Below are 27078 nucleotides of genomic sequence, written 5' to 3'. Positions count from 1 at the left end.
TACACACAGCATTCTTCTCTTTCGAAACTTACCTAAATTCTCTTTATTTTGAATTGAAATAATTAGGAGAGAACGATGCGCTTCAAAAAAAAATTTCTGTTTGTCATTTTTCAAGATAGGTATTAGGTATACGACTGAGATACGTGTAAGTTATTTGAACATCAGAGACGAAAAAAATATTTAGAAAGAAAAACAAAAGAAAAATATTTTAATTTTAAAGACAAAAGTATTTAAATTGTAAATAAAAACTTAAAATAAAAAATAATTACAAGGACGTTCATTTTGATTTTGTTTTGATTATGATGTAATAAAATTTTTGTTTGGGTCCCATTTGCTTGGTGTAGGTTCATATACATACATATACATAATATATTGAAATTTCAATAATCGATAATGAAAATTTACAATCATATCGTATATTTTACAAATATAATATTAATTACAATTAATGAGTTAATTATAATAGAAAATTTATTTTATTAAAATTAATTAAATTTATTTAAATTTAAATTTTTTCACATATTATTAATTTTATATCATAATTCGGAGCCCTCGTATATAAGAAAAATTGTATAATCTTTAAACTTTTAAACTTTTAATTCAAAATGCAAGCCGACAGCCGGTCTTTTACTAAATTATGTAAAATGTAATGTCGTAACAGAGTGAACTCAAATGATAACATTGTATCATTAGTTTTGTTTTTAAATAATATAATTATGTTAAAATTTTCAATTCATATTCAAATTTTATTAATTAGTTTTTAATTATATGACTGCATGTTAATAGCTCTGCATATAGTTTTTATGATTAGATCAAATCTTGATATTTCACCACAAAATCAAATTTGTAATTTGTAAGTCGGCCTTTTAAAAGAATAAGAAAAATATTGAGAAAAATATTGAAGAAGTTTAAATCATTAATATAAAAATATTGTTATACACCATATAGACCAAACGAGAGAATTAAAGATAAAAATTGTTGTTCTGTGGAAAATTTTGAATTCAAATATGAATCCGAATCCAAACAAAATCGCATTAAGAATTTTTTCGCTGCCAATCACTACTTGTATGTTTACAATATTTCGTTTATAATGCAGGAATATTTTAGGAATCACACTAATCATACTGTGATTACTTTCTATATGCTACTCAACTTATTTAATGCAAATCATTAAATCGCAAATCAATCAATCAAGGAAAATATCAAAATTTATATGACAAATTTTCACACCTCGCTTTTTCATAAATTTTTAAAAATTTGACATTTGAACTTTTGCAAAACTGAATTTATTACATAAAAGCATCACAGTTATTTCTTTTCTCAGTTTCATTATTACTAAATTTTACAATTAGCTAATCTGCTTAAGCTAGAGTAAAACAAATTAATATTTAGTTTCAAGTAGCAAGGTAAATGTAATCCAATCTTTGCAATAGTAACAAAAATTAAAAAAAAATATCGTAATTTTAATTCGAGCCATCGTATTGTTTTTAATTTGAGCCAATTAATTGTATCTGAAAATAAAGAAAAAAAAAAATAATAATGGAGAAATATTGGTATATAAATAATTATACTTTTTCCTGTAATTAATAAGTAAGTATACGCATCACATTTACTAGAAATTTGAATTCTTTACAGACAAGCATATATTTTGAATTTCTCACTCATTTATTCACTCATTCATCAAAATATTATTGTTAGAGATCTTTCCCACAAGATTGCATATACATACTCTTTGACAGAAGACTGAAAAATGAATAGATTTTTTTTTTATTGTATTTTGGTCTATGACGTATATGAGAAGAATGTTAACAGTCAAAACTATGATTGATAATAAAGATAGCGAAAGTAATATGACAGTTTAACGTCTACATACACACACATATTCTATATTATATGTAAGGAGTTCAGTTGTTATGGCGTTTTTTTTTTTTTTGGTTTTTAATATTTTAGGCGAAACTTTTGTTAAAAACTAATATTGTTGATTTGTATTATTAGTTTCAGATCTTTTATTTTCTAGTTGGTTACGGTTTCATTCAATTTTCTATAAAATTGTTAATTTATTGCTAATTTTTGATTTATTTCGAGTTGTACGCAGACATAATATATGTACATATATTTTGTATACATGTAAAAAATATGTTACGAATACAGCAATTCGTTTCTAATGCTAGGAAATAAATAGTCTAAGAAAATGCAATTGTTCTTCAGCATCGTATTCTGAGTCAATATTGTTGGGTTTATCCAGTCGTCTATATGCGGAACAGCTCAAAAACTAATTAAGCTAAACCCTCTTTAACAATTTTAACAAATTGCATGCATTTTTGCCATATTAATTTTTGATGGGAGAGACTTGTGTAGATTACCATATTTAGTTTGGATGCAAGAGATTTGATTGTGTTGGAATAGTGCTTTTTGCGATTGGCAAAGTATTTTAGAGTAATTTCAATCGTATGCTAAATATCTAATATAATTAACATAAAAAAAGACTTTAATTAAGATAAATGGCAATATTCATATAATTCTTAGGATCATCCATTAGCATCGGTAGGCACCACAGAGATAACATGGGCAATTGTCGTTTCTTATTGAATTTGTATTAAAAAAAACATATATATACATATATACGTACGCATAATATTGAAATTATTATTATTAGTCTATAATTTGATGGAATTGAATTCTTCTTTAGACGACGTAAGTTTAAGTATTAAAGAATTTTATAAAAGAAATTTGAAATGAAATATTTGAGCATCATGAATTCATTTAAATTTTGAGATTTGCATAATATGTAAATTTTGTAAAGTCACCCACTATTTCACAAAATTATTAAGAATTATCAGATTTTTTTTCTTAATAGGTAAAATTACAGTTTCTTCATAGTAACGCATTATATTTTGTATATATTTGTTGCACACTAAGTGTAAACACCTTTTCATTGAATACAAAATAAATTTTTAATATTCATAGTTTTATACTTTTCCAAAATTCCCCCGAATTACATATGAATATTGTATAAAAGCACATAATCTCTATACTCTACTACATATGTGTTATACTAATATAATAAATATAGTTTTCTTTGTAATGAATGTATATACATGTACATATACATAAGGCAACTGCAAAAATTTCAAAAAATGATTGACATTAAATCGTACAATGACGTTTTGATTATAACCATTTAATCGTAACATGTGTATGTAATTTAGTTATTAATTTAAATTTTTTTTCTACGTTCATTTTGATAAATTGTAGGGTTACCTATTAGCTTTATATTGTTACCTATTAGTACAAAAACAAAAAAGAGAGAAAGAAAGGAAGAAATTTTATGTCAAAATTTTGCATGCTTGTCATATCATATTTTGCCAATCTTTTAAAAATATTTTATACCTACATTTACCGTAAATATAAAAGAAAGGTTATTATTAATAGAAATTTATGTTTATTTGTATATGTTACACTTTTGTAAGCGCGGCGTGAACGGTAAACTTTATTAATACATTCTCGTTTATGGTAATATTTATTGCTATTATGTACACATAGTTTGTATGGAATGTGGGGGAAAAAAGATATCCGCAGTTTTATCGATCTTTCTCTAGATATTTATTATATACCATTTTTTGTTTCTTTAGAGTTTTTTTTTTCTATTTTGATGTTTTTAGAGAATTAAATAATTGGTGAAAAGATCACCGTGGACACTTTTGTTTTTCTTTTGTGTCTTGATGGGTTAAATAACGTTTATCACCTGCAGGTTTATTAATATAATTTGGTGTTTTTTTTTTTTTTTGTTTTCTGCTGCCTGATGACTAAGTAGCTTTCGCATAAATTTTTCGTAAATAAAATTGAATTAAACGTTTTAAATAAAGGTAAACGCATATTTTTAAATTGTATGTAATTTCCATATTTTTTTTTTTTGTGTACATTTTGATTTAAAGGCAGTTTTTAGGTGTCAGGTGGTTTCTTTTTATAGATTTTGATAGATGCTAATTGTTTTTTCATAGAAATTAATAATATTTTTTTGTCTTGTGGGAAATTGTTATTTTTTTTTTTTTTTTGAAATATGATATGCTATAGAAGAAATTTTATTTCCGCTTTTCGAAAACAATGAGTTTTTCTCTAATTTTCGTATTCTACTTAAAAAAATATTTTACAGTTGTTAAATCAAAAAGTTCGAATTTTTCATAAAACTTTATTAAAATTAATGAAAATTGTATTTTTAATAGTAAGGAGTTCTTATTTGGCCCCCCATAAAGCCAGAAAAAAAGTATAACTAATGTTAATTTATAGGAATTGTGCGGATTATATAATTAATGAACGAGTGAAAATTTAAATTAAGCAGTAAATTGTAAATAATTGTAATAAATTTTTAATTTAAGAAATTTAATTTTTTATATAATCTTTATAAAAGAAAGCTTTAATTTTCCTGTAATACATGGGGTGGTTTAAAACTTTTACCAAAAATATAATGTGCATACTTAAATAGTTCATCCAATTATTAGCATCTCATGGAAATATAGTGAATAACAAATTCTTAATATTAAATTTAAGAATTTATGCTTATTTTTCGCTAAATTTCGCAAATAATTATTCTGAACGGGATTTAATTTTTAAAATACTGGTAAGTTTTTTTTTCGAGAATCGTAACTGTCAAAAAATTAGAAAGTTTACCTACTTTCAAGTTTACGATATTCGAGTCTCTAACGTATTTGTTTTTATTATAATTCACCGGTAAGCACTATCTTTAGTAACTAAATTGGATTTATTTACCGGCAATACATTGACACTCATCGTATGTGTTTTTTATGGTCATAGTGAGCAAGGATCTTAAGGTTCTATAGTAAATAATGGCTGGGTATTATAGGTAGAACATAAAATACTTCTAGTTGGAAGTAAATCAGTCTAAATAGAACAGTAATTGAGGAATATGTATCTGGGAATATTTCTCAAAGAAAATGCTTTCTATTTACAAACAACTCCCAACTATTCTTTTCATATATAGGTCGAACGTAAATATTGTGTTTGAAAATTTAAAATTATAAAAAACTAAATTATTTTTCGCTATTAAAAAAATTAAAATATTTTCTATTATATTTCTTTTTTTATTTTTTGTATATTTAACAGATCGATCTTGGAAGAAAATTATATAGTTGGCAAGGTGAGGAGGTATATTAAAAAAATATGCTGCAACCAAAGGCAATAGGTAAGTTTAATATTCATTATTCATTTACAATATTAATTTCCAAATTTTTTTTTGAAAATTTTTATATTAATTTCAAAATTTGAACCCTACAATATTTGAATATTTCAAAATCTTTAAGACAAACAATATTATATTTATAAAATATAATGTGTTATACGATCAAATTTAACTTGTAAATTATTGAATTCGTAATTTTCATTGGGAATTTGTAAAGCTTCAATTTAAAAATGCCGTAGTGCTACACATCAAGAAAATACCGCGCGTTCACATAAATTTATATATAGATAAAAATGATATATGAAATATCATTAATAATTAATTTTATAAATAGTTTAAAAAATTTTTTGATTAAGGTAGAAATAAAATGATTCTTAAGAAAATATTCACAATATACCAGTTAAAAACAGTCTTTATATTAGTATGATCGTTTATTCTCTTCTGTATACAATAAAGTATTCAAAATGTCGGTATATGCGGTTACTATTGACTTTGAAAAATAATTTAATTATGATATTTTAATATTTCAAATCATTGAAATAAAAATCCAGAAGTTCAATAAAATTGGCTGGTGTTTTTCTATGCTTTTTATTTTTGCTACTATAACAGCTGTATAACTTGCCATTTTATTAATTAGTCACACGTCAATATTAAATGTAAGTATGTTTGTATTGTACTCGTATAGTTATATCTATTTTATACAATTCAATATTAAAATTGGAAATAAATATAATCAAGAAAACTTTATTATAACAAGAATTGTATAGAAGAAAAAATCAAAATTACGCATAATTAATTTTTAAAAATTTTCGATTTTGTAAATTTTGCATTATTAATTATGTTTTCATTTTGTAATACCAAATTGGAAGCTTTTAAAATTTGTGTATAAGTGGAAATGCTTGAATTGAATTGACGCTTCTTAGTAATTTATTAGAACATTTGTTCGGCCAATGGCATATTTACTTAATATTAAACTGCAGATTCACTTATATTTCCCGAATTTTCTAAATATTAAATAATAGTTTTGGAAATTTTTAAATCTATTTGCGTTTTACAGTAATTTTTTTTTCCTTGTTCACTTCTAGGAGGAGTATAGGGCTAGTGTAAAATATCATAGATAATCATAAATAGTTTCATTGCGTCATAGAATTTTAACTAAGTAGGTGACTAGACTGCCGTACTTTTTTCTTTTATATTATATTTTACAGTAATTAGAGTGCGATTTATAGTTTTAATAGTAATTATAGGCTTGTACTCGATTTTTTAATAAAACTCAAAAAAATTTCATATTTATTATTTTTCTAATGAAATTCATCATTCTTTCGGCTAGATCCCAATCGGGTAAAATTGAATAAAGCTTATACAATTAAATAAAGCCGATAACAATTATTTTCTCATTCTAACTTGTTATATAAGGAAAAACATGAGATATAGGGTTATGCTCTTGATTTCAAAATTAATTTTTTTTTAATAATTTTTACCTATACAACAGCAACTGTTAACAGAATAAAATCTATATATACAGTATAACTTAGTCTTTGTCTTATATTAAATATATCTTATGAATATTCTACATTTTTTCGGAAAAATTATTAACTTCCTCAAATTTTTCTAATTTTTGGTCTAAACGCATGTACACGCTGACCTGTATATACGCACGTATATAATTAAAATTCCGTAATTCATTCAAAAGAACAGAAAGGTTAATATTCATATATAGTTATACTGTAATTCTCCAGGGGGTGTTCATAAGGAAGAATTCCATATTATCAAATCAAAGCATACTACGGACTAATCTTATAGATATCAATAATATTATAAAATTTTGTAGTAAATAAAAATATTAAAATTGTTATATATGAATAATGTGAATATAGTTATGTGTACATGTTAAATATATTCTATGTATTTCTTAAAAAAAAAAAAAATTTATAAAAATTGTAAATTGGGGTCTCTGAACTATCGATTATTCATGTATTATGAAAATATTTCATTCAATCCGTATTTTGTAATTGATTAAACACAATTTGATTTTTTATTAATTTTTGTTTTTGCTTTTTGTTTTTTCTGTATGAGTTATTGTAATTGGTAGCCCTTAAAACCTGGAAGTTATTAATTATCATATAGATATTTATATTATATAGTGTGTGGAGAACTTTATTATTCTTCTCATTATTTATCAGTTTATAAGACTTTTATAGTGAGATTTTTTTTTTTTGAAATGATTGTGTATTATGTAAAGATAATGTAGTAATTATAAGATTGTAATGATTAAGGAAATATTGGAGTTTAGAATTGTTTTTTATTCATAAATTATTATTGTTCTTCAGACTTGTAATATAGATGCTTAAGGATTAGGTATAGGAAATTTGTTAATTTAAAGCAATTTTTAGTCGAAATTTAAAATTTTTAAAGTGGGGTAATAGAGGAGTGCAATTCAATTAAAAATTGATTTCAACTGAAATTTAATTAGCAGTCCAAATTTAGGGTGAAGAAGCCATTTTTCAAATAAGATAAAAATTTGAACGAAATTCTTAAAAGGCGGATTTGAATAGTGAATTCTATAGTATTTATTCCTCAAGTTTTTGATATTGATTTGTTCTATATCTATTGCATTTTTCACAAGTGGTAATGCAGCAGGATTCTTAGCTCAATATATCTTCCCAGCCCCACTTTTTAATTATTTTCTAAATTGTTTTGAATTTTAAATAAATTCTTGTTCTATCGTCAAGCGCTCCAATTATTTTCTCTTAATCTCGAATTTTTTGTTTCTATATCAAATAATTTTAAAAATTAATGGAATTTTAAATTCATATATATACATACAATCTCAGATTATGTCATTTTAATGTTTAATTCTATCATCAATTGTATTTTAAATATTATTTAAATTAAAATTCAATTTTTCAATAATATTTTAATTAATAATCTAATCCCAAATAGAAATCAACTTTTTTAATAAAAAAAAAAAAATTAAATGTTTTGTTTTAAAATTTCGCATTATGACAGTCCCAAAAATATGCAAATAATTTCAGAAAACAAATTGTTTTAAAAATAAAACAAAAAAGGTCCTATAAAATATAAAATTTATGATAGCAATTTTAAGAGCAACATCATTATAATATATAGTGTTGCAATTTTTCATTAATATTTGCCTAGAGCTATTGCTATTGATTTTAAAAAAAAAAAATTTCCATAATAATTTTTCGAATTATATAAGTTTAAACTGTGTATTATAGGTACATAATTAATTTTATATAGATTACTACAAAAGTTGGCTGGCATGATTGAACAATTGTATTGCAATTTCACATATTTTATATAACAGATCTAGTTTTTGTAATTGCATTGCTTAGAATAATTTATGTATAGCAGCACTAATCTTGACATGAGAAATGTACTGATATAAAGTGCAATTAGAGATAAATTACCAACTTTATTTTTATACTCGCATGCTTATACAAAATTGCTCAATGAACAAAACTTTATTGTTAAATCCTTAATGGACACGCTTTCCGGAATTGATATTTCAAAAAAAATCTTTCTCTGTGAACTTAAACGTGCACCACCGAATTTATCGAACGAAATACGCACTGGATTCGAGTTTTCAATCCCAACCATGCAGTGTTAGAATTAAAAAATTAATTTTATTGCTTTTCTCATTTCATACAAACGTCAATCATACTATTTAAGCGTATTAGGCCTGCGCAGTATACAATTTTGACATTTCACATAGGCAAAGCAGTAATTCTGATTACGCATACTGCGTCCATGTTGATTTAACATTTTAAATGCAAATCTAATTAAATGTATGAAGATTCAATTTAAAATCGTTATTCCTATGCAATAATATACTTTTATATTTTGTACAATATTTCCAGATCAATAATCGTTAAAGATAAAATGTTGTCATATAATTTACTATCAAATTCGTATGATTTCAACCGGTTCACAGACAAATAAAAAAAATTGTTAAATAATTTTTTTTTCCTAAATTATATAAAAAAAAAAATTTAAACACATATATTCAAAATAAATGGTAAAAAAAAATAAATTATTAGAACATGTACAAAATACAATATACATGTGTATATCAATGTATATGAGATATCTGTTATACACAAGCAGATAATTATGTACAAACAAGGATTTGACTATCGAATTTTGAACTCTATTAAGAACAGTTATATTGTATGCTTAAATACTATAATAAATATAAACACAAAACCCATACAATCACATAGAAATTATTTTTAAAGTGACTATGGTATTTATAATGAATGTGGGCTTGAGATTTACTTAATTAAGTAAAAGAATTTAATATTAATTTATAGAATGAAATCAGATGATTTAAGAACATAAATTAGAATTGAAAAAAGAATTTGTCATTTTTATTTCGCATAATATAATTAAATAAAAAAATAAAAATAAAATGTACAAAAACCGGTTTCCGTAAAAAAAAAATTATATTTTTAGAGATAGGTGAAATTTTTTTCAATGTAATTTAAGAATTTTTTATGACGATTGAATAACAGAAAAAAATAATTGAAAAGGTGAATTAAATTTTTTATTCTTCTTAAAAAAAATTTACGCGAAATACAGTTAAAAATTTACAGTTTTTTTTTTGTTTTCGTATATTTTAATTTATTCAAATTTTTGATTTATTTATAAACAATTTGAGAAATTATTTAAAAAGTAAACACATGAATTAATCACAAAATTGAACAATGAGCCTTGATATATGCAATTTTAATTTATTTTTTTTTCATTTTAATTTCCATTTAAGGGGAAATTATAACACTATATTATGTAGTATATCACATATTATTCTTAACTACACGAGCAAATATATATGAAAAAAATAATTCTTATACACCAATAACTATTAGTACTTAGACACTTTTCGGTATATATGACTCACTAAATGGAACATAAGTTTCAAATCTTCAATATATTTGTATTGATAGATCCATTTTTGGCTGGTGTATAACAGTATTTCCCTGCAATATTGTTTTATTTACAAACTACTTCCAACAATGATCAAAAACAATAACAAGTCTTATAATAAATGTAATTTTGTGGTATAAATTTGAAATCTAATAAGACAAAAGATATAAATTAGTTGTATATGAATTTAAAATAATATAAGATTAAATTTCTTTATTATATACATACCTATTTATTTTCCTATCTATATACAGGGTGAATTATTAATTGTAGAGAAAGGAAAATTATTGAATTTACAAATTTTTATAACCAAAGTTTTGGCTTCCCGAAAAGGAAGATAAGGGTGTGACATTGTTAAAGTTTTTAGCAAAATTGGTTTTTAGCAATTCTTTTCAGTTAAAAAATTTTAAACACAAAAATAAAATCACACATAACTTTGTATTTGATTCATTACAAAAATATCATTGTGCGTGACAGTGCAGTCAAAGTTCTCTGTGGAACATAAATTTGTGAGCCGTTACACACAAAGAACTAAAAATTTTTCAATCCGAAGAATTTTGTTTAAATCGGGCTGAATACTACATAAAATTTTTTGAAAGTCAGGTTTATAATAAAATTTTCGGATACAGGGTCTTTAAAAAATCTAATTATAATTAAATTAATTTAATTGTTTATGATGAAAAATTTTCTGAAATCAATTAAGATATAAATATTAAATGCACATCTAATCACTTACATAACAAATTAGTGTTGTCGTTTTTAATATTCGTTACCATTTAATTTCATTACTATCGAATGAATAAAACAAAATTGAAAATTAAAATCTCAAAAATTACTTAAATTTTGCTTTTAACTTTCTAAACCGCCTTACATAACTATAAAATATTTATATGTATATACATATATATATATACATGCATGTATTTATTGATAAAACCTTAATTTATTATTGAATTTTTAAACTTAATGTCATAGAAGCATATTTAATCCAATTATTAAGATATCAAAAAATTCAAAAGAAAAATGTATATACATATATAATTTATTAACCTGACATCTATAATTAAAATCATTTTGATCTGTTATAATAAATAACACTTTCTTTACAACACATTCACAAATGTGCACACACGTTAAATAGAAACGTGCGCAAATAATATAGAGAAAAAAAAAATTTTATAAATTTTTACAAATTTGCACAGTGCTAAAAAAAATAAAATTTTATAACTGTTATAAATTGTACCCAAATACAACCCTTTATTTTTTTGTTTGACTCGAATTCACTACTTACGTTGACAAGCGTAATGAGATTAATATGATCACATTATTATAGTTTGTTATCCCTATAATGCTGGACTTTTTTTTCCTGCCATACTCGTATGTCGTTATTTAAGAAATATATTTGAATATTCGCTAGATATGCATGTATAATGAAGTGTAAAACACATTGTCATTCATATTTTCATAAATGTGTATACACACATACATACATATGTATATTAATATTCCTAAAATATTTGTGTACATACTATGTGAATGAAATGTTTTGACTTGTTTCATAAGAAATTTTTTGTTTAAATTAATATGGCATAACGTCTACATACTTTGATATTACAAAAAAAAACATGCACAAGACAGCAATTCAAAATCGTTTGCCTGCAAATATTTGAAGCTTAAAGAGGGAGAGAAAAAAAAAAATTTCATTTATTGAATTATCAAATTTTTATATCTTAATCTTAATCCCGCTTAATGGTTTATTTAGTTAAAAGAGCAAAAACTCTAGGGGAAAAAATTCCAAAATCAAAAAAATAAAAAACAAAAATATCACCTGAAGTTGGAAATAAAATTAAAAAGTCGGCAACACATGTATCAACATATTTTTACATACATACATCCATACATACCTAGTTTTTGATTTCATTTTAATGTTATGATGATTACTGTTAAAGAAATTGTTGCACAACAATCCTAAGTTAATAAACATGCCATTTTGTTTTATTTTTTTTTTGTTTTTCTCTTTAGTTCCTTCATTTTTTTGTGTTTTTTAACGCGTGTTGTTGTTGCTGTTGTTGTTGTTGTTGATTGTAGTAATTGTGTTTTAATTATCATTTTAGTTTTTATAATTTATTACTGGATGATTTGATTACTGTTATCTCTATAATTTGTACGACTGTAAACATGTAATGTTAAAATTTTTATATTGAATAAAATATGCTTAAATATAGTTTTCTTTTGCAAGGATGAATAATTGGTAAACAGATTGGCAAATAAGGTGCCAAATATTTTCAGAGATAGTTCTTTGATCAATTTCCAGCAAACAATTGTATGAAGGGTGAGGGGGGGGGGGGGGGGTGGGGAGGGTGCTTATAACTTCGAAACCATGCGACTTAGAGTAATCGGGAACTTGTTTTATAAGTAAAAGAACCACCCCTGAAATTATTTGCCATCTCAATGTACTAATTTTAAGTTTAATTGCAAATCCGAGAAGGAGCATGGAGCTGGTGCATGAAGCAGTTCCTTGCATCTATGAGTATTTATTAAATAAATTGTATACAAAATTAAATATATTGATATTGTGTTCTAAAATTACGATAAATAACCCTAAGATTAAAATTTTTCATAGAATTAGTTATGATTTTTTTCAAAGATGCAAAATTTTTAGAATTTACTATTTTCTTAGATGAATTCTAAATAAGATGGGAAGTCTCTTAAAGCTCGATTAGTAGAATTCATAAAATTTGAAATTTATCAAAAAATTCTTACTATATTTATGAAAACAAAAATTATTGAATGAAAATCTTTTTCATTCAATAAATCTCATTCTTTACAAGAAAAGTCTGCAATTATTCAATAGTAGATTCAATACCATATATTGAATTCGCGTTTGCGAATCCGACTGCGAAAAATCATAAAATATTAAAATTGCACTGCAATAGAATTTCTAAACCAGCGCTGCAAACAAAAACTCTAGTGTCAAAAAGTTTGATCTATATTCTTTACAAATTGATTTTTCTATACTAATTACAATTTGAATATAAAAGCAAAAAAAAATTCTATGCTGTCAGTTTGATAGAAGATCTTTTGCAATTCTACTATAACAAAAACGGAATACTTCAAACTACAAAACATGCTGACTATTGCAGATCTTTGATATTACTGGAAACGCGAATTTAACCATAGCGTTTGCTGAAAAGTAAAGTCCTCCTTTAATTTGTTAGATCTCCGATATCTCGTTGATTAATCAATCTAATCTTAAAAATGATAGCATTTTAAATGCTTTTGCTTTTTTACTAAAATTTTTGCCACAAAAAAAATATTTTTCACAAAATTTATTTTCTCATATGAACAATGTACGTATACATATAAATAAAAAAAAAAAGATGTTTTTATTTTCTGTTTATAAACAGATGAAGTGGCTAATTTATAACATTTAAAATGATTGAAATTATTTAACACTATATATATATAAAAATTTATGAAAGATAAATCAATCAGATGTTAATCTATGATGGTAAAAGAAATGAAAAATGAATTTTCTGAACATCAAATAACATTCATGTGCACATACTTACATACGTTGTGTTATTATGTAATATAACAACTACACATGTCATAAAAATGTCGACAAAAAATATCGAAAATATTAAATATCAAAAATTTCGAGTATCTCAGTTATTAGTGCGGTAACTTTCAAATATTAACCGGAACCTTTAATTTGTAACATTTTTGTGTTTGCCTCTATGATTAATAATATTATTGTTATATTAATGAACATTTTCGGTATTATACTTGCATATTATGTATGTGTGTACCAGTATATGTTATAATAATGTCTAAATAAAAATTTTGATTGAAACTAGCATGAAAAGGGGAGAGTTAACAAAAAAACACAATACAGGAGAAATAAAATATAATATAGAAAATTCATTTATCAAAAAATTTTTTTTCAAAAATGTCTAAATTTGGTAATTTTAATTATTATTTTCATTTTCTAAATTTGTACAAAAATATTAAAAATTTGTTCAACATATACATGTAGAATAGTATTTTGAATAATATCGTAAAATATATGGTTTATTGACTCAAATTGATTATTGTAAAACTTTCACATTATATTGAAAAATTTTATTAAAAGTGAGGATTGTTAAAAAGAAAATAATTTCTTCAAATATTTTAGATTTTTAAATTTTAATTGCATATATATGGAAAGTGTTGATAATTTATTAATATTAGTAAGGAAACACATCTAGATCAACATTAATACTGCAAAATTTTAGTTATGTCTCTGACAAATCTGAAAAAAAAAAGATATAGAAAATTCCAATTTTCATTTTATATGTTAGTTAGCGGGAAAAGTACTGCACTGAATTCAGGCGATAATAGCCAATTAAATTAGAAATCAGCCTATATAGTAATTGACTCTCCCCTCTAGAATCATTTCAACAAAATGTCATTTTTCGATCACTTAATTTCGTGATATATTTCGATTACGAAATTAAGTGATTAAATTTCTCTATAAAAAACACAAGAACCTAAATTGCTTTTTGCCTTTACTAAATTAATTTACAATTCAATTTTTTTTTTCTTTTCATTTTGAAATCGCTTTAATCGCTTTAAGATTACCCCTAAAATTATGCAAAATTTATTATACGGTAAGGTAATTTAGAAATTCTTTTAATATAATATACTGCCTATTATTTTCTAAAATTCTACTATTTTTCTAATCATTGGCTTGATTAACAACATTTTTACTCTTAGGCTTGTTTATATTTCAACCCTCCCCTTCTTAATTATTCCAAACAATTAATATTATAATTTTTTTTTATGAATCTGTGTTAATTTTAGTATTTATTCTCCAAAATTATTATTTTTACCGTTATGCTACAATATTTGACATAATTAATTTCCCATTCTTTTTTTACACATGTTAATAATGTTTATAAAATCATAACTAGAATAAAATAATTAATAACGCCTTTTAATAATTTTTAATTGACTCCAATTTTTTTGTTTCTTTGATTTTTATTTTTTTTTTTTGCATTTTACACACCATGCTGTTTTCTAGAATTCAAGTTCATATTATTAATAATTAAGTAATATGAAACCATAATGAGATTTCTTGTTCTACTTGTAAAGCTTTTAAAGAGTGTGAAGACCCTGCTCACTCATATATCTAGCAAATATGTTTAAAATAAATTTATTTTAAATCTAGCAATTCTGATCTAAAAAAAAAATTTTTGTATTGTACTTAATTATTTATTTTAAAACTGGAAAAAGTTGTATTGTACAACAACAACATTATTTATTATAGAATAGTATATAATATTTCGGTAAAAAGCTAAACATATAATATGTAAGAGGTATTCTAAATTTCAATTCTGATTTATAATGTTAATAACATTATAATCGAAATAACAGTGTGTAAGGAAGGCAGTTGAAGTATTTCAGAAAATATTGACAATAATATGGCAAGTTGACTTCACATACCCTCCTCCCTTTCCTCCCTCTTCCTGTTTATTTTCAAGCCCTCTCCTTAATTATTAGTAGAGAATAAGTTTTATTTGACAATTTTTTCATTTGATAATATTTTAAAATTTATTTAATGATATTGTAAGGTAAAATTTATTTAATGATATTGAAATTAAATTAATTATGTAGATTACTTGCATTTCGAATTCTTCCTCTAACATTAATATTTTACGTAACCATATGTAGGAGTATATAAAATCGCTGTACTCAATTAATTAAAATTATAGTTTTAATTGTTTTTTTTTTTTAAGAACATGCTGCTGCAACAGTTGTCTTGACAAACATATAAAATTTCCTCATCTCTATATATACACTCTTATTATGAGAAATAATTAATTAATTGTTATTAAAAAATATTATTTTTTATGAATTTTATTATTTTTTAAAAAAACAAGAGATTGTCATATAAAATTTTTGGTATTGAAATCATTAATTTTAATTAATATTATTAATTTTTGTTCTTTTTTTTATTTGAAAATGAATCGTTATACTGGTTTTACTTTGTGTTTATTTAGTATAAAAAATAAATCAGAAAAAAGAGTAAATTTTTGGAATACTTGCAAAATATTCGCAAAATATTTTCAAGTTCTTATTTTGCATGTCATGATATTCAGTGCAGTTTTAAAAACCAAGAAAAATTAAACTTATAATTTCCATTAAGATTAGGGTTAAGATCAATATTATTATATCAATTAAATAAAATTTTATGAGAATAACGTCTACTCTCGTAATTATATTCCAAATAATACGACAAATAGAGAACGCTATTCTGGATAGTAAGTAAACTGGTACAAATTTCGGAACAACCATTCTATTCTTACTGTAACAGCACTGTTTGATTTGAAAAGCAAAAATAATAACATTACAAGAGAAGTTTTCCAAAGTTTACCAAAAAACAATTTTAACCAAAAAGTCAATTTGGTGCTACTTCCATGACATAAAAATTTTTGATATTCTTCGCTGCAATTAATTTTATATTAATCGACTCGGCCCACTACCTAAATACGCATACGGCTAATGACAACATGTGTTATTGTGTTTATCAATAGTTTTTCTTTTTGGGATCGGATTTGGTTCGAGCTGACATTGTGATATTTTGACTTCTTACTTTTTTCAATTGAACTTCCCGATTGAAGATCCCGAAAATTAATGAAGATTTTGTTTATCGACTCTTTAAAACGTAGATTTTTTTTACAAAAAAAAAGAGAATATTTGGGCCAATCTATTTGGCAGCATTTGCATGAGGGGAGTATAACAGAAACGCTGTTTGAAATATACATATGTTTATATAATTGTAATTTTAAGAACACTTACGTTTTAAGAACAAAACTGTAAATAATTTACTTTTTCTAATGGATTATTATTGACAAAATATTTAAAAAAATGTAAAATTAATTTCAAATTTGTAAAAAATAAAATATATGATTCTATTTTTCTATAATGGTCAGAATTCCAATTATAAATTAATGAATATTATTGGCATTTTTATACCCGTACGAACGTATGTTCGAAGGGTATACTAAATTTGCCTTACCGTTTGTAACGCTAAGAAATAACGGTGTTAGATATAGACTCAAGTGTATGTTTTTGATCAGCGTCAAATTCTGAGTTGATTTAGCTTTGTCTGTCCGTCCGTCCGTCCGTCCGTCCGTCCGTCCGTCCGTCCGAACGATAACTCAAAAACTAATTGAGCTAAGCTCACCAAATTTTCACAAATGATTTATTGTAGTAAGTGCCAGAACCCTATTTAAATTGGACATGATCGGGTTACCGGTTCGGGTAGCTGCCATACAACTTCAAAATTTATTTGGCTATATCTCAGAAACTATAAAAGTTATGGTATTGAAATTTCACACAAACGAATATATTAGTAGGGCCAGTATGCCCCATAAAAGTCGTTGAAATTACTTGGCTCCTTCTGGTACCTGCCATACAACTTCAAAAGTTATTTGGCTATATCTCAGAAACTATAAAAGCTGTAATATTGAGATTTCACACATGTGAATATATTAGTAGGGCCAATATGCCACATAAAAGTCGTTGAAATTACTTGGCTCCTTCTGGTACCTGCCATACAACTTCAAAAGTTATTTGACTATATTTCAGAAACTATTAAAGCTATAGTATTGAAATTTCACACAAACGAATATATTAGTAGGGCCAATGTGTCTCATAAAAGTCGTTGAAATTACTTGGCTCCTTCTGGTACCTGCCATACAACTTCAAAAGTTATTTGCCTATATCTCAGAAACTATAAAAGCTGTGATATTGAGATTTCACACAAGTGAGTATATTAGTAGGGCCGATGTGCTTGATAAAATTCGCTAAAATTTCTTGGCTCTTTCTGGTAGCTGCCATACAACATCATTAGTAGTTTGGCACAACCAGTATTTTGAATAACACATAGTACTGAAATTTTGCATAAATTAATATGGTAATACGGCAACTTAAAGTCATAGTCTGCCCCATAGTTAGTTATGGCACATTAGTTATTCGCACAAATTCGTACGGGTATCACAGAGTTGACAAGGTCAAGTCTATTTTTTTTCTCGTTTAATTATAAAATTTCCAAAATTTCAATCTATTCTTAAAATATTTTCGTTAACAATACCCTAAATTTTAACAAATCTTAATCTACTTTATATCGAAGTATACTAAAAATTTCCTGGGTTCATTGTTTTAGAAAACATGTCTATATCAGTCTACAATACCAAAATTATTGATAACAAATTAAAAATGAATCAGGCTCTGTATTTTTTTAAAATAAAATTTTAAAACTATAAAATTTATGAAATTCCTTATAAAGCAATACAAAATATTTTAAACTCATAAATCTTAAGGCTTTTAAAAGTGTATTTAATTTAATTATTTATTTTCACAATAAAATCAGAAAAATATGGTGAAACCACCTACAAATGTTATATAGATTTATATAGGTACTTAATATTATATTATGTATTTCTTAATTATGTAATTTTAATTGCCAATATTTTTTCTTTATGGAAAAAAATGTATAACACAATTTTTTTTAATTTTCTAATATAGATTAAATTACATAAACCTACTACTATTGTTGAAATATTTTTGTAAATTTCTATTAGTTTAATAATAAATTGCCTTTTTATTATCAAATATATTAAATTTTTAATCATGTATACGAGAATGCTGGTCATATGTTAACTTTTATACTTATATGTAAAACAGTTATACTAACAAACATGCTCTTATAATTTAGTGTGGGTGATTTGTAGACAAACATTACAATGAACTTTATTTTTTGTTTGGTAATTCCCATGGGGACATTTCTGGTATAAATTATTTGTATTTCATATTTTGATGACCTCAAAATTTTGTATGTATATTATTAAATAATTTTGAAATTGAAAATTATTAATAATTTTATTTTGCATATTCGAATTGCTTAAATATTGTTCCTCTAATATATATTGTGTACATAGATAGATTATTGAAATATGGGGTGTTATGGAAGAACAAATTTTCTGTAGCGTAATATAATTAAACAAAATATGGTTAAATGCAACATAAAAAGTGGAAATTTAGAAAATGAAATTCAAAATTATGCCATTCATTGTTTGCCATTTTGGTTTTTGTATTTTATAGTTTTTCTCAAAAAATTTAAATTATATTAAATGAAATTATATTGATGATAAAATAAAATAAATTATTCGCATGTTTTTAAACTCATTTAACACAAAGCTATGGGAGATATCCAGAAGAAAATCTTATATGGGTTAACTTTTAGCTCTCATTGTAGCGCATCGTAAAAAGCAAAAAAAAAAAATAACACAAATTTTCGAGAAATCTCGATTTTTTTCAAAAAAAAAAAACAAAAAATTCTGATTTTGACGAGCTTTTTATCTCGAAATCTAATTGATTATAATTAATTGATGACTCAAATCTAATTGGACCGAATATAAGGAGAAATCAATTACCTGTAAGATGATTACTCGACCCCTTCCCCTCGCGATGATTCCGAAGTTATAAGTATTTATTTGCATGTAGGAAAATGTGGTAAAATTTTTTCAATAAGCTATAACTCAGAAACGAGAATATCTGCCCCTAACCCTGCATATCTAATCAATTTTGTGTTGAAAAGTTGATCAAAGAATGATCCCTTCCATATTATTTTCTATTTTATACGAAACATCGTATAAATGATCAAGAAATTTTCATCCAAATCACATATTTAGTTTATAATAGTCACTGTTCAATCGCAGTTTATAATTGTCAGTAAATAAAGCATTAATTCTCGATACATTTCTTTAAAATACTCTCAAATTTTTTCTTTGTAAAAAATTAAAATTCTTAACAGAATTATAAACCTGTGCTAAATATTTTTGCTTCATATGGTAAAGGACCAACCGATTTCAGACAATTACAATAATTTTTTTAACACAAAAAAGAGTTTCATGAGTTTTCTGAGAGTATTTTGAAAATTCAATTAACAACATTTAAAATATACACAATAAACCTACATTGTATATGTAAAAATAAATTATAATAAAAGTTACTAAAGCGGCGCACGAAGAGTCTTGTAATTTAAAATTAGGTACAGAAATTCTCTAAAAAATTTTATGATATTCTGAAAATTAAAAGCTAGTACAGAAAATGTAGTGATTTGCTTTAAAGTTCGTAGTCACTTTAAAACTATAATTGAGTAAATAATTTAGTAAAATCTAGAAACACATTTTATTGCATAATGTCACTGACTACCCAAAAATAATTAAGGAAACCAAAACGCTACCATTATCTATACAGGATACATTACAGGAACCATTAAAATTTTATTATCAATAAAATAATCAATCAAAATTGTTATGGTTTCAATAAATTTTAATTTTTTGCTGCCTGTTTTTTTTCCCCACGGGAGCCGAGGCCTTTAGGCCCCCTCACGTCGACCCATAGGATCTTTTGTGATTCCCAACTCCCCTACATTAGCTCTATATCTAGGACCCTGACAAACCGCAGTATGGCAGCCACATCAAGCTGCGAGATCCTCTCCAGGGTCCCAAAGCCACCCCCCCGAAGCATCTCAGTCACAGGCGAGCAACCGCTTCGCATTCACACAGTAACTGCTCCATAGTTTCGTCCTCCTCCAGGCTTTTTAAATTTTTGCTGCCTTATGTAAAGAACAATTTTTTTAAATTTCAGGTTTCGAGCTTCCTCTCTTATTCCCACTAACATTAGGGCTAAATTCAAATTATTTAAACAGATGAGCCGAATTTTTCAATTAATGTGTGGTTCTTGTATTCTAAAGTAATTTCTTCCATCAAAATGGCTATATTTCAATTTATTAAGTGACTTAATTGAGAATTATTCGAATTTTAATTGCAGAATTAAATTTGTATCAGAATCGTATCATTTAGAAATTAAATAATAAAATATAAACGATTATTAAAAAAATTACTTGTAAGCACGCGAAAGGAAAAAGAGAAAAAAAAAGATCTACAAAATCTTGACTGTGACAACAGTTTTTATCACCTGCCTTTTTAGTTTTTTTTTTTTCTTATGTTTAATTTTTTTTATTGCTCTTAAAATTTAATTTTTTTTATTTCTTCTTTTATTTTTAGTTTGCCTTTTACTATCGATTTCATTTACATCTTGGCATGTACAATCAGCTGAAAATGGAAATTTTGAAGATGCGGATCGTGGCAGTGATTTTGCAACTTCGAGGTAAAAAAAAATTTTTTGTTTTTTGTTTTTGGAATTTAAACAGTTAAAAAAGCATCAGATATCGTAAAGTCTTAATCGCATTTTTTATTTTCTATTTTTGATTATTTTCTTTTTTTTGTTATAAAAAAATATCAATAGCTTCGGTGATGCAGATGGGCAATGGGATTTACGACATAGTATACCTGGTGAACCGGAAATCGATTATCCAATTTACAGTGTAGCACCAAAAACTAGCTTTTCATGTGATAATCGACATGAAGGTATTTTTTTTTTTATTTTGTTTTCATTGTTTTAAGTAATTTTTACTTAGATGACTTTTTTTTTTCTGAATTTTAATAAAGGTTATTATGCTGATGTTGAAACAAGATGTCAAGTTTTTCGAATTTGTACAAATACAGATCTATCAGGAGAAGGTATTAATAGATCGTTTTTTAATGATTCTAATTCAACTCAATTTAGATATAAAAACTTTTTGAATTTATTCATTTTCTTTTTTAGGTTTCGCGTTTCTCTGCCCCAATGGAACACTTTTTAGTCAGAGAGATTTTGTTTGTGATTGGTATCGAAATGTTGATTGTACTGAAAGTGAAAATTTTTATTTCAAAAATGAAGGTATTGGTACACCCGATGATAAAGATGAATTAATGAAAGCAGTCAAAGAAATGGTTGAATTTCCAATGAAAACAATAACGAAAACTATTCAGAAAACACCAAAAGGTTCTGCTCCAAGTGTAAAACCTACAAAATCTTCAATTAATCAACATCATGACGTTCATGATAATCGAAATCAAGGTGCATCTGGTAAAGATAAAAATAGAGTTACAAATTCAAATAAAGATTTTACAATTAATGTGGAAAATGAGAGCAATGAAGAAATTCAAGTAAAATCATCTAAGAAACAACAACATCATAATCAAAATCAACATCATCGTAATAATGGACATCATGGAAATGGAGGACGTAATAATCAAAATGGAAGACAGAATAATTCTGAATCAAGAAATAAATTAAAAGGTTCATCTTCAAATTCTGGTAGAGATCGAATTGAAACAGATGAATCAGATAAATTTATACCACCACGTGTATACGTTAATAGTTTAGGTGAATTATCAACTGATCCTGGTGTTAATTTTGATCCAAGAACATCATATGTTATTGAACCAGATCAGTCTAGCCGAAGAGGAAAAGTTAGAAATCGTGATCAAAAGAAATCATTAGATGATGTTTTAGGAGATTCAGCATCAGGCAAAAATCACGTTGAAGTAGAACGTCGCGAAAAATTAAAGCAAGGCTTACCAGGTACAGATAGTAAACGTGTAAGAGTTTCTGGTAAAATTAAAGCTTCCATTAGTGGAGGAGTCGATGACAATGGAGATAATCACAGTGCTGTAGCTTCAAAAACAAAATTAAGTTTTGCTGAACGTATTAATGCTGGTTTGAATGGTTTTGAAAATTCCGATTCGTTAGAGTTATCTGCCAATGGAAATACTTCAAATATACCAGAATTTGTACGAAATTTTATTGATAAGAAAACAAATCGAAAGCAAAATGAATCGAAAAAACAACAGCCTGAAGATGATCATGATAAATTTTTAAATTTAGCTGATAATGTTAATGGTGGCTTTTTAAGTAATGATCACTCTGGTTCTACTCATACTCATATTCATAAAGAATACCATTTAGATAAGACTGTAAGTTACCATGGCGATAATAGTAATAGTAATAATAATAATAATAATAATAACAATCAGCGTAAACAGAATCGTGGACCTAAAGTATTTAACGGTGAAGATAATTTGAGTGAACCAATACATGAATCGCATAAATCATCACAAGTAGTTGTAACACCGAGACCACCAAAAGAAAGCTCAATTTCAAGTTCAATTAATAATATTGCTCCTAAATCTGGAGCGGCTACAACAAATACACACACAATTGCTACCAATCTTAATGTTGGACAAGCTTTCCAGGGCACAAAGTCTACAGACTCGTCAACAAAAAAACCAGTAGTTGATGAATACCGTTCTGGAAGACAATTTCAATTTTTCGGGTCAGGGTTTACTAAACCTGGTCAAACACCAGTTACTTTAGCACCATTTAATGGAAATGGTGATAAAGATAGTAAATATTTACCACCAGCTCATGTTCAACCATTCATTTCTCAATTCAATTCAAATTCTAATAATAAAGTAGAAGAAGTTCGTAGTAGGGTAAGTATAAAAGGACCTGGAGTTGTACCATTACATGGCTCTACACAACAAAATGAAGCACAACAGTTTTCATCGTCAAGGCAACCTAAACATCAAAATATACCAAATCGACAAGTTGTAAAAGGTCCAGGTAGAGTAAGTCTAGCAGCATCTTTACCAGTTCAAGTAAGTTTCTTAAAATCAAATATAGAAATATTTATGAAAATCAATTCATTGCTCCTTAATTTAAATCCATCAATTCAAAATCATTGAGACACATTTCATTTACACGTTTCCTTTATAATTCGACTGTTCTTTGAAAAAACGCTTCCTTTTATAATTTCCTAATTTACTTTCAATCCTATTTTACTTAAGTCTAAAGACTCTTGTATATTTTTCAATCTCTATAACAAACTCTTTTCCTAACCACCTTCTTTTTATAACTTTTTTTCGTTAACTATTCGCCTAACTCGTTAATATTAAAGAATTTGATTGTTTCGGAAGAGAAAAATGACCAAGTTACAAATGACATATCAAAAACACAATCAATATCACAAAACGAATCACTTGTACCAAGAAAGCCAAGTCCATATTATTTACCACCTGCCAGATTTTCATCTCGTGTACAACAACCAGCTTCAAATGTTCCAGATTTATTTTTAATGGTTGGTGATATTAATGCAGCCGAAGAAACAAAATCATCTAATGAAGATGTAACAGTAAAACGTCGCGCAGAAGCTTTACTTGTTCAAGGTGTACAACAAGCATTTTTCGAGAATGAATACAATGGAAATGCTATTGATGATTCGAATCAACCTAATAAAGCACCGGTTCTGGATCCATTAGTAATTCATGTTGATGAGGAGGAACGGAAAGATAGCGATGTTACAAATATCGAAAAGTTATTGGTTGGAAACATACGAAATTTTTTACGAACTGGAATTGAAAACGAAATAAAATCCAGCGAACGTTTTGAAAATACTACAATTGACACTTTTGATGCAGAGCAACAGAATAATGATCAATCAACAGTAGGAATATTCCCATCTGAAACAACAATATCACCAATAACAAATCTTATTACTGAACAAACAACTGTTTCAAATGATTTCAATTTAAGTTCAGATTCGACAACTGAAAGTGATACATTCAATACGACGGATATTGTGCCAGTTCTATCAACAACTAATCCAGATTTTGAAACAACAACTACAGCATTGATTACAACTGAAGGACCCACACAAATAAGTTTATCCAATCGAACAACTACTGCATCAAAATTGAAAGGAATAAGTTTAAGACGTTTAACAGTCAAGCCTATTAATTATTCTAAAAAACCTTATAGTTTACGTCAATATCCCAAAACAAGTACAACAGCAAAACCAAACAAGTTAACGAATAATATTAAAAGGCGTCCTCTGAATCGTTTGGCTTTAAAAGATTTAGCAAATAGTGAGACAACACCGGCTTCTATAGATAGTACTGCCAGTGGAAACAATGAAACCGACACAGATGATTTACAAGCAATCGCTAATTCTTATAGAGCATATCGTCCAACAACAACATTAAGTAGATTAAGAATACAAAATGAAACAGCTACAAAATATACTAGAAATAATCGTTATCGTTCGTCAAATTTGTTACGTAATCGTAATGCAGTAACAACAACAACATCAGCACCTGCTAATGTTACTACAACTATTGGAACTATAACAACAACTACTGTTTCATCTGTCAATTCTTCAAATTCTACTTTTTCTTCTATTTCTTCTAATTCTAACAATAATCTATCTATCACAAATCTAATACCATTTGACATTTTATCTAAAGCTATACATGGTAATACAGAATCCACAAATTTACAGAATTTCAAAAATCGTTTCCACAATTTACAAGAACAAGAACAATCTCGCTTTAATATAAATGATACTCTAAGAGGTGAGTTAATTGAATTGCCATAATTTTTTGACGTTTACGTAAATTCTTTTATTGTATTTAATTTATTCGGATTTCCTTCAAAAGAATTTATTTATTATCCTTTTTCCCCTATTGATTTCTATTTTAGGATTACAAAAAACATACCAAACACAATCACATTTATCACCCAAAGCCCTATATACACAAATTCCCGGAACTAATATAAAAATATCGAAATCAAATGAAGAAGCTTCATTTTCTTTTGATCCAAATACTGGACTAAGACCACAACCAGTTTCAGCTAGTCATCAAACTGGATATGTCCCTCTAGAACAATATATAACACAAACACTTAGTAAAACTCTATCATCACCAGAATTTATTGGAAATGGCCAATTATCTAGACAAACAACAATAAATCCATTGCAACAAATTACAATTCATCCAACAATATCAACACAATCACAAAATAATCATAATATTTTTTCATTTACATCATCACCAATATTACCGACATTTAGACCATCAATTGTAAATTCCATTGTAAATAGTAATAATAACATTAATCATAACAACCACCACCCCAACAACAACAACAACAATATCATTAATAATCATAATATATTTCAACATCAACAACAATTAAAGCAACAACATCAACAACAGCAACAGCCATCAATTAGTATATTACCCTCAACATCAACATTCATTTCACAGCCTAGTCAAATAAATAATTTACAACAAACAACAAATTTTTTAAATAATAATCTTCAGCAGGGTTCACAGATTCGACAACAGCAACAACAATCACAATTAAATTTAAATAATAGAGGATTATTTACATCACCGTCATCATCATCATCATCTAGTGGATCATCATCTTCAACTTCAGCTCTATTAAATAATATTCAACAAGATAATCAACAAAATATAAAAAAATTATCACAACAATCTAATCAACAAACAATTCGCCAACAAGAGCTTGCAGGTTTTATAAATAACATTCAACAACATGAGCAACAGCAGCAACAACAACAACAACAACAACAAAATCAACAGCATTTTGTTCATCAATATCATAATATACCACCAACGAATCCCACAACATCATCATTTAGTTTTAATCAATTTGGAAGTCTTCCACCACAACCAATTTTGTTAAGTGAGTATAACACTTATCAAATGCTTATATGCTTGTATCGTATAAATTTTCCCCCTTTTTAACTTGTTTACTGAATTCAAATATAATTTTTTCTTTTTTTTTTGTATTTTTTAGGTTCATCACCACAACCAAAGACTCAACAAATATATGAACCGTTCGTTCAAGGAAATGGCCAACAACATCATCATCATCATCATCATCATCATCAATTAAATAATAATAATAATAATGTTAAAGGATATTCACAATATCCATTAGCCATATTTAATGAAATACCAATAGCACAACGTCGTCTCGATTTATCAGATGATGATGGTAAAACTGGAAAATCACTTTATTCAGGAGTTTCATCATATCATGTCCCATTAGGTAGTATTGGTAGATTATCAGGTGATATTGCAGCAACGAAACGTTTAAGGCGGAATGCTCAATTAATTAGTTAG

General features: G+C 26.0%; 1 protein-coding gene across 1 annotated transcript; it reads left to right on the top strand.

Moving 5' to 3' along the window:
* Nucleotides 1-1784: 1784 nt before the first annotated feature.
* Nucleotides 1785-27078, top strand: LOC129611137 (uncharacterized protein DDB_G0283357-like). Its single transcript, XM_055524103.1, has 11 exons — nt 1785-1845; nt 21265-21367; nt 21506-21627; nt 21709-21780; nt 21866-23742; nt 24042-25494; nt 25622-26004; nt 26248-26341; nt 26453-26635; nt 26750-26806; nt 26873-27078. The coding sequence occupies exons 1-11, from the start codon at nt 1785-1787 to the stop codon at nt 27076-27078; spliced, it is 4611 nt and encodes a 1536-aa protein (XP_055380078.1).

The sequence above is a fragment of the Condylostylus longicornis genome, unplaced genomic scaffold (assembly GCF_029603195.1).
Source record: "Condylostylus longicornis isolate FDR11 unplaced genomic scaffold, ASM2960319v2 ptg000048l, whole genome shotgun sequence".
In the NCBI taxonomy this organism is placed as follows: domain Eukaryota; kingdom Metazoa; phylum Arthropoda; class Insecta; order Diptera; family Dolichopodidae; genus Condylostylus; species Condylostylus longicornis.
The sequence above is the reverse complement of the archived record's forward strand: the minus strand, read 5'-3'. Positions and strand labels throughout refer to the sequence as shown.